The sequence below is a fragment of the Xiphophorus couchianus genome, chromosome 9 (assembly GCF_001444195.1).
Source record: "Xiphophorus couchianus chromosome 9, X_couchianus-1.0, whole genome shotgun sequence".
Classification (NCBI taxonomy): Eukaryota; Metazoa; Chordata; class Actinopteri; order Cyprinodontiformes; family Poeciliidae; genus Xiphophorus; species Xiphophorus couchianus.
Window position 1 is genome coordinate 18,436,090 of NC_040236.1, and position 10,067 is coordinate 18,446,156.

Here is a 10,067-nt window from a genome sequence, read left to right on the forward strand (position 1 = left end):
TCTTACACAGTTGAGAACTTTGAGATTTCACTTATTGGGGAGGTTGTGATTCAGGAAGACTTGAGAACAGAAGAACATAAATCCCACTGTTCTCAGGTTATATAGTGACAAAAATCCCCCCACACCTTCACTTGAATCTATCCTGTTTCATCTCATACAAGTGTTGATATAAAAGCGATGCGTCAAGATCCTCATTAAATATTTACCAGCGTGGTATAAAGAAGTTGTCATGTACATAATTAGGGATTGAAATTGCTTCTGGGCGATTTAAAAAAAAAAAAAAAGATTGCTGCTGCTGTTGAATACATGCATGATTTCAATACTCTATCAGCCGGTTACAGCTGGTGCCACAAGGCTTAGGAAGACTGGCTCATACTGATTTATCAGTAATGTTTACAGTCCATGAATCCTAGATTTGTTCTGAGATTCCGAATCACTACAGCAGTTGGTGTCGTCCAGATGCCAGGTCTTTTTAAAGTTAAAAATGCAAGAATGGAACATTCTTTTCTCATGTTACAAATTCAAAAGTCATAGTATCTTATTTAGTATTTATGACACACCAACACAAAGTAATACATAATCACAAAGCAAAGAATTAGGCATGATTTTGAAAAAAATAAAATAACATTTTATCTGCCTTAAGTCAACATTGTGTTGCAATTACAGCTGCGATTTACATATCTATAAATATTTACTCACCCTTCTTTGCAGAATAGCTCAAAAACGAATTCACATCGAGTGGAAATCATCCATGGACAACAGTTTATAAATTTTGCCACAAATTCTGTAGTGCATATACATTTGGACTTTGACTAGACGCATTCAAAACATAAACATGCATTAATCAATTAATGCCTATTCCTTAGTAGCTCTGGTCTGTCATTAACTCTTATAGACCAGAAAACCAAGTGTCAACTTTCTTCTGCTAATGATGCTTTGATTTGAATCCCAACAGAGTAGCTACTCTGACATTTGAGTTTCAAATTTAGCAAAGTACCGAAAACAAAATATATGACACAATGTGACAAAACACAAAAGTGGTGCATTCTTCTGCTGCGTCAATGCTTTGTGGAAGAAAAATGTGGGTGAAAGCAAACTGTGATACGAATTGCAGTTTAACAGTCCAATGTAGTGGAATAAGCCAGAAACACTGTGTGAATAAAGTCATTTATTGAAATGTTGCGATATGTATAGAATACTTTCACACGTCCGCTTTATTTTCTGAAACCTAATATAGAAAATTTAAGAAGTTACACTTGGCAGTTGTCCTCGAAGGACACTTTAGTAACAAGAAAAAGTAAATAAAATGTCAAATCTACAACGGAGGCACTGTTTTTTTCCTTTTAGTTGAGATGTGGACTTCAGGCAGGCTTTGACAGGCGCAAGATTAGATTTTAATTCCATACATAAATAGCGGATCGTGTTGGAAAGACAAAAGTTGAGTCCAACTCAAAATTAGCCTGCAGTTAATCCATTGATCCATGCAGGTTTCAATCAATCTGGATATTGGTATCAAGATATGAGCTCATTTCAGATGAATGTTTTAGTGGCTACATGCAAGCCTGTTGTGATGAAACACAAAATCTGTACCTGGCGGAACGTGAAAGAAATGACAATGACGGCAGCAGGAGATAAGATACTTTCATCCACTGAAAGTGAACAAAACTCAGCTGCTTAGAGTGTGACTCTTCAATTAGTAAAAGTGGAGGAGTTAAGTGTTTTGGCATATCAGTCTTCAGTAAGAAATCAAAACAGAAAAGCTCCTTCACTGAAGCATAAGATTAGTTAGACAAAAAACAAAATGCAGCTTTTGTTACGGCAGGCGCAAGTCAAGCGGGAGACTTTTAAACATGCAAAATCTGCAACAGTAAGCCAAGCATGGAAGCATCACTAACAACCCAAACTTATATGATGAAAAAAAACAAAACAAAACAATTTCACCCCTTCTACGTTATGTAGCATGCAGCTTTGTAAAAATCCTAACATTACACAGATCCATAAGGCACACTTTCTTCACTTAGCTTTAAAGTGATCAGTCACATTTTGTTTCTGCATGTCTGCAATCCATTAAACCTTCAAAAGCAAATCTTCAATTTAAGTCTAAGACTTTATTTGTTTTTGTCTTATTAACTTTTTGTAAACAAAGTAGAAACAGAATGGCACATTTTGAAGGCAACCATCCAAACAGTTTCAGGTTGATAAAAAAAAAACTTTCAAATTAAAAAAACAAAAAGTCTTTCATAGCTATTATTTTTACTTACGTTTAAAATAACTGTCTAATCTGTACTTTGAGAGTGACATGCTGTTTGGTTTTGAAGTGCTTTTGTCAGCATTGTGAAAATGACCAATCATCTGTCACCCCCTCGTGGTGAAACTCAGTCATCACCAGTGGCTGTTGTCAGGGTAACTGGGCACTGCCGTGGGGTACTCAGGCAAAGTTGGGCCCTGGGCTGTCCTAGCGACGCCGTCGAATGCTGCTTCCCTCACCGGGGCGCTCTTCCACAGCCCGGTGCTCCACTCCTCCTGAGCGCGCTCCATGCTGCCGCCGCCGCCGCGGTACAGTCTGTGCACCTGGGACACGACAACAGGAGAAAAGTTATGACTTTGGCGAACAGGGACGTCTCAATTAATTAGAGTAACACCGAAAAGTTAATGTATTGTAGTAATACAAATCAAAAGTGATTCGTTTCAGAGATTTATTTCTGGTCATTTTGATGACGACAGCTAAAATTGATTTAGAAAATAAAAAATACTTTCATCTATGAGGTGGTGCTTGGGTCTTTTGGACCAGTTTACATGTACTTCTGACCGCTGATGCTCTTCTTGAAGCCATCTTCACAACATGGAATAAAATTATCATTTTTGTCAATGGGAAGTTAATATTTGTAAAAGATTAGGTAAAAAGAAGGAAAGACAAACGAATCTAACTCCAAAACCTTAATTCTTCCCAGAAGGCCAGGTTGGTTTAGATATATTACTTCCCTAAATTAACTAAAATCATCATTTAAAACCTGTTTTTGCATTTGGTCAGCTCATCTTTATCAAATACTAGAATTTGATTGATGATCGGAAACCCCCCAAAAAATCCCAAACAGAATAAATATGTAAAGGAAGCAAAACACATTTTTGCAAAATTACAAAAATACATCAACTTTTCAAAGATGTTCTAATTGAATGAGATTCGCCCGTCTTTTTGACTTCTGTCGATAAACTCAAAAACTACGCTGAAGGGTAAAATTGTTTCTAGCTGGTTGTTCACTCACCTTAATGAGAACCAGTGCCATTAGTGCGGCCACCACAGTGAAGAGCAGAGTTGTGATAAGCATCACTATAGCGGAGCCCACATTTTGGCTGAAAAACATCACTGTGGCAATCCAGCCGCTTTGTGTCGGTGAGGATGAGATGGAAGTAGTATGAGTTAGTGTATCAGACGGTGCGCACACAGCAAAGTGGATTTAATACAAACATTATTAAGCAGTGACAACTGAGATGCGGTGACACACTAGATAATCAAATAAGTCATTATTAAAACCACGAGTGAACAGTAGTCACAAGCATGTGTGCAATTCTCTTAATATGTTTAGACTGCCAAAACATGCTTTGTTTTGTATGTTTATTAGGCAAAATGAAAAATTTAAACAAATATCTTTTTCAAGAAAAGAAAATGAGGCAGATCTTCTGCAGGAAAAAAAAAACTGGATATGCAAAAACAAAACAAAGAAATGCTTAGTTTACTGAGAAATCACCTTCTTTACTCTTTAAGCTGGAGAAATTTTATCACATCACAGATTTCTTCAATAAAACAATAAGTCCCTCAAGCACACACACAGGTGAAGAAGAATGCACAATGACTTGATCATCAACAGAGCAATTCATCAGTTTCAACTTTTAAAGTCAAAATGAGTACGATTCAGAGATTAAATTTTTACGTTTTACAAGAACCTGATGCCTTCGTCTGCTGCGTGCGTCTTACTATGGAGAGATAAAAAAAAATAAAAGGTGGCTTAAGGGATTACTTAAGGCAACTGACAAGAGTGAGTATAAATTACAGCAGCAGTCTGTGGCCGATGCTCCAATGTGGTTTTTCTAGAGAGAAATCTCGCTGAAGGGAAGGAATGCTAAACTAATATTCTGAAGTTACTGAAAATACTCACATGATGAAATTCTTGCAGCAGAATAAATTCATTTTAATGCAGTAAAAAGCTTATTTGTTCTGATTATATCAGGCTGTGCCACCTGCTAGCATAAATAGCTAACTGTACCTCAGCCTAATGCATCTAGTTTGTGGTACAGGTGTAGTTCATCACCTGACAGAAAAGGTTAAACAGCCATTCATGCATCGTTCTTTCACACAGATTGATGTGTTTTTCTTTAAATTCATCTAGTAAATGCTAAAACATTGATTTAAAAGTAAGAATATTTTTTGTTTTAGGTGTTTTCTTTTATTTCTCCAAGAGTAAAGTTATCCGTCACTCTTACAAGCTGAACCTCGACATGGCCTGGTTACCGTCGAGCTAAACCAAGTCTGAATATTTATTATCTCAAAACCACCAGATTTGTCATTACACTGTGTGGTGGAGAGTCGGATTAACAGATGAAAGAGAAAGTGCCAGAATGACACAGCATCAGATTTCGGTATTTCTATACTGAGTCATTAGAACAATTAATATTACCAATAAGTGATGGTTTTAGGTCATGGGTACAAATATGTAGAGAACTACGAAAAAGGTTGCAACCATACTAGAAATCTGTACTAAGAAAAGTACTGAATATGTGGAGGCACAGGGTTCTTTGTAGATAAGAGCAAAAAAGATAGGGTTAATTACTATGACAATATTTTAACTTCTTTAGTTTGGGAAAAACCAATAATTAAAAGACAATTCAGCCATTGTTTCAATATATATATATATATATATATATATATATATATATTTATATATATATATATATAGTTTGAAAGTATCCCTTTGCAGTTTAGCAAAACAGTAAACAACACTTAGCATACAAGTTGATATATTTATGGAAGTGTGCGTCAGCCAGGCAGCTATTTTATTTTATTTAAATATAAGTGTTCATCTTTGTGTGCTTCCATTTGCCTGTCAATATTTTGATAATGCAAATAAAATGTCACTACTGAAGGACATATAAAGGATCATTCTACACTAAAATAAACTATCTTTTAAAACAAACATGGATCTACTGCATACCAAACAGATTTTTTTTACAGTGTAAACAAAGATCCGCTCCATGCAGATGTGTTCAGCAGCAGCCCTGTACAATATTTATCTTTCTAGTAATTTTGCATAAAATTTTCTAAAGTGATAATCTACAGACCTAGAGAAGGTTGCCATGGTTTCTGGACTTTTTTTGCTCTAATTGCCAGCTTGACCTGCATTAGCATTAGCCACATTAGCCTCCAGTGCCTTTAAACCTAAACGTGGGCATAACAAAGGAGGGGGTGGGGGGTGTTCTGGTTTGTTTCATTGCTTCATTACTTCACAGCCGACTGAGCTGTCAGCTGATTCACAATTTCTTCCATTAATTTGTACCACAGAAGGACAAAGCACATCTTGACGATTGAGCTCAGACCAACAGAGCACCATCATGTCCCAAAAGCTAATATCTAGCATCTACCTAGGAGGTTTTCTACTTCACTGCTGCAGATACAGGAGCTTTACTGACCTTTTTAGGTTTCTCTAAAACATCGGCGTCGCTCGCTGCGTTAGCGTTAAATTGCTCACCTTGTCTATCCTCCCATGTTTACACATTAAATATTAGGACAATAATGGCACAACAAACCTGGCGAACAGCTACGTAACGTCACGATGTAACACAAATGACAATGGAGTCTGAACAAGTTTAATCTAAATATCTTTGTTTTACGTGAAATATCTCACAACGGTGTAGATATAAAGTAAAAAGCGACTAGATAGCAAAAATCCTTGAGATTATCTCTCATAAAGAAAAAAACAACCACAAACAAACTGGTGGACATAATAGACAAAGTCTTGACAGTAAGTTTGGTCCAGACTCACCATGTTCCCCATCCAGAAATGCCTATAGCCTGGATAAGGGTCAAGACACACTGAAGGAAAAAGATGAAGAAGAAGGCCATGAAGTTGAAGGAGCTATCAGCCCTGTGAATAGCAAAGGAAAACATTAAGTCATGATGCAGGAGAGATTCAGAGCTGCTCCATTTTGTTTGATTCTAACTTTTTATGTGAAAAACTGACGCTATGAAACGTGATACCGTCAACAAAACAAGCAGTGGAAAGACCAGAAAAGCCAGGTCACAAATTTTACATGGAGAAGAAAAAGCTCCTTTGACAGAGATTATCGCTGAACAACTGTATCAAAGCTGATATCAACCAAATATCTGAAATTAATCAACAATGATTATGCAAAAAGCATTTATACCTTTTATGTTTTTTTCACATTTTGTTACATTACAACCACAAATGTCAAGATATTTTAATCTGGACTTTTTTGTGTCAGACCAACACAAATTAGCAAGTAAAGTTGAACAAAGTGTAACGCACATCTGAACACGTTCTAAAAATAAAAGTCTTAAAAGTGTGATGTGCATTTTATGCAGTACACTTGACTCAGATACCCTTAAATGAAAATAAATCCAACCAATCATTTTTTAGAGTCAACTAATTAGCAAACACAGGTAATCTCACAAGCTTTCAACATGTTAAAATCTCAGAGAGAACTGTTTATTGCACGCATGTCAAACCTGAGGGCTGTGGGCCAAATCTGGCCCGCCATACCTTTTTATGTGGCCCCTGAATTCTAGACTAAGCACTAAGTGTGTTTAAATATTATGTTATCAATCAAATCAGTGGAGTTTTTATCTGTTTAGTGCCAAATTATATCAATCAGTCCCTCCAATTTCTTGAGAATTATTGTGGAAATTCACATGAAATCAACAAATCCCTGCCCTTTTTTTGAGCCAATACATAATTGGGAGTTTATTGCATATTATTCTCAAAAATTGTCAAAACCTTTCTTACTTACAGATGCCTCATCTTTAATTGATTTCAAATTATATAATCCATGATCTATACAGCGAGAACACATTTCCAAATTAGCACCACAAGCACTTTGATTTTTATAGCCAAAAAAAGCACAAAATCCTGAAGGTACTGAAAAGATGTTCAATTATATTATTTAATTTTAAGAATTCATTGGTATTTTAACAGTTTGGTAAACAGGTTTTATCAATACATACTGGCCCAAACGGCCCTCTAAGTTCATTCATGATCTTGATTTGGCACAAAATGAAGACGAGTTTGACACCACTTGTTTATTGAATCATCTGGAAATGAAAAAAAAAAGTAAAGAGTGACAAGACCAAGAGTGAAATCTGTAAGTACCAAACAAAAAACCATGTGAGGCAAAAAAACCCCTAAACAACTAAACCTAGCACTGCATATCACTTGAACACACCAGTTGTAGAAAAACAGGTGGGGACAGCACTATTCTGTGGTAATGCTTTTCTTCAACAAGCACAGAGAAAGTAGTCAGGGTTGATGACATAATAGATGCAACCATTAAACAAAATCCCAATAAAAACCACAGTGAGATTTGTGGTTTGCAATGTGGCAACGTGAAAAGGTTCAAGAGGTGTGAAAATGTTTGAGGCGTGCGCCGACTCCTGATTTAATCACAGCTTTTAACAACAAGCAACATGTTTTGATAGGATTTAAACCATTTACCTGAAAGCTTTGTAGAGCGGTCTGAACCAACATGTGTAGCTACAGGGGCTGAAGAGAAGGAGCCAGAGCAGAGAAAAACCAAAGTTTGTGGCACTTCCCCCTCCAGCCCACCAGGCAATGCATGAAATGACATTTATGCACAGTGTGGCAGAATACACTGAAGACCAGAAGGGGAAAAGGGTGGGAGGAAAGAGGAAGTGAGTGATTTTGAGATTAAGGGAAAAGAATATTTTCTTTATGATAAATCTATGTGTAAACTACTTACTCATCCAAAGCTTGTAAACTCTCTGCACCAGCTGCTTGTGCGGCGCAGGGATTTCTTCATCGATGTTTTGGTAAAAGCATGGCTTTATTCTTAAGAACGTTGGCAATGGAGGAAAGTTATTTGCCCGCTCTAAAAGAGGAAGCACGGATCCACAGTCATTCCTATTGCATTTTTGTTTAAGAATCCAAAAGCTAGGAAAACATTAACTTTTGGATTAATGTTTTCATTAATGCGTTAATAAGAATTCACTCCCTTTTTGGGGAGAGTGAATTCCTATTAATGGATTAATGAAAACGTTAATCCATTAATAGGAATTCATATAGGAATAAAATTTTAATTAACACACAAACCTGCCATTTTGAAATTCCCCTTCCTTCCTAAATAACGGGAACACACAGACACAACATATGTTATATATTCATATATATTTAATAATTGTGTGAATTAGTAAATATATTCATAATTATGCACACTTTCGATTTGCATGCTACTCTGTTCAACAATATTTGTAATTTCAGGAACAAATATTTACGTCTTAAAGGGAGCTGTACATTTTATATGATAAAAACATTTGTCTATACAACCAGCGAGAAACTCCTTTCTGCCCATTTCGACTTTGGTCTAACTGGTGACTAATTTTACAAGCAAGCAGTAACTTATGCACTTATTAGATAACATTTAAAGTTATTTAATGTTGACGTTGCAAGGAATAGCAGGAAGGGAAAAGCAGCTAACTCGCTCTGTTGGTACAGGAATCCAACCACAATGAGCAAAGAAGAGCGTCAATTATCTGTTTATATTAAAAATTTTGCTTTGTTTGAGCAACTGTTTGATAGCGGAAAAAAAGTGAAACTGTTCCGGCCATGACGTGAATGTAAAACGTATTTAAATAAATGCTACTTTTACCAGGTTTAGATGTTTCTCCTCACGTTTCCGTCGACAAATGCAGGGGTCCTCGAAACAAACGCTTTGCGGCTGCGCTGCGCCGCGTATTATTTTGTAGTTTAATGCTGTTCTCTTTGTTGGCGCGGCCCTTTCCGGGGCGGTGAACAGAAAACTACACTTCCCAGAAGGCACTCGAAAACGCGGAAAAGCGTGACTACAGCGTGATTCCGTTCCCCCGTCTCCACCCTGTTCATAAACAACTGGAAACAATTTGAAGAAACTCTTGTAAAACTTTTGAAAACATTAATCAAAAATGTTCAATGAGTTGGGCAAAACTGTGGGTTTTATAATAAATATATAATATTATTATTGTAATTATTATCTAAGTAATGCAAGTTTTATTAAATAATCTAAGTTCCATTACAAGAATTAATAATGGAACTTAGATTAATTTCACACATATCTTTATTCATCTTACTTTGACATATTAACTTACTTAGAAGTAAATTATAACTTTCAATTTACTATCAAAATTGTGTATTGTATTTTATCTTAACACACGCTGACCGTGGTCAAATAACCTCCATATTGACTAGCCTTTCTGCTAACATACAGTCATTCTCAAAGTATCTGAAATGTGCTTGCCTGACTGGTCTGTTGTGATGTTGTGAGGGATTAGAAGTACCAGGCTGTTCTGTTTAACATTAAGCAAGACATTCATGAATTAAACCACAAACAAACAAATAATACTGGGAATTATCTTTAAGCATTTGTTGAATTTAGTTAATTTTCATCTCATTTTTAATGTTCTGTTTAATGTTTTGAAAAAGTAGCTGAATTAGAATTATTAAATTATTGCAATTAAAATTAAATTAAACTACTGTATTTGGTATAGTTTCAAAAATAGATTAAAGCAAGTTTAATTTAGGTCATTTTGACCTTCAGATATCAAAATCATTCTCAAACATTATTATTGCTTATACTATCATATAAAAGCCTCAATCTAAATTGGTTTAACTGCTTAACTGCACTTGTTCTTCTTACATGTTTTTCACACTTTTATTAGCATTTAAGGCAAATTTTGCCACACACAGTGTGGCGGACATGATGACCGTCGCTCTTCTGCAACGGGTTAGGGTTGATAAAGTCAAGCTCTGTGGCCAATCACATAACTCGAAACATCAGCCAAAACGCAC

The 10,067-nt window shown here is 35.9% G+C and overlaps 1 protein-coding gene across 1 annotated transcript; it reads right to left on the reverse strand.

Annotated features, from left to right (window-relative positions):
- Positions 1–1,151: 1,151 nt before the first annotated feature.
- Positions 1,152–9,031, reverse strand: scamp4 (secretory carrier membrane protein 4). Its single transcript, XM_028026777.1, has 7 exons — positions 8,893–9,031; positions 8,337–8,363; positions 7,987–8,115; positions 7,722–7,878; positions 6,036–6,137; positions 3,264–3,381; positions 1,152–2,571 (listed from the first exon to the last, which is right to left on the reverse strand). Exons 2-7 carry the CDS (start codon positions 8,341–8,343, stop codon positions 2,383–2,385), a joined length of 702 nt encoding a protein of 233 aa, XP_027882578.1. The 5' UTR covers positions 8,344–8,363; positions 8,893–9,031; the 3' UTR covers positions 1,152–2,382.
- Positions 9,032–10,067: the final 1,036 nt, after the last annotated feature.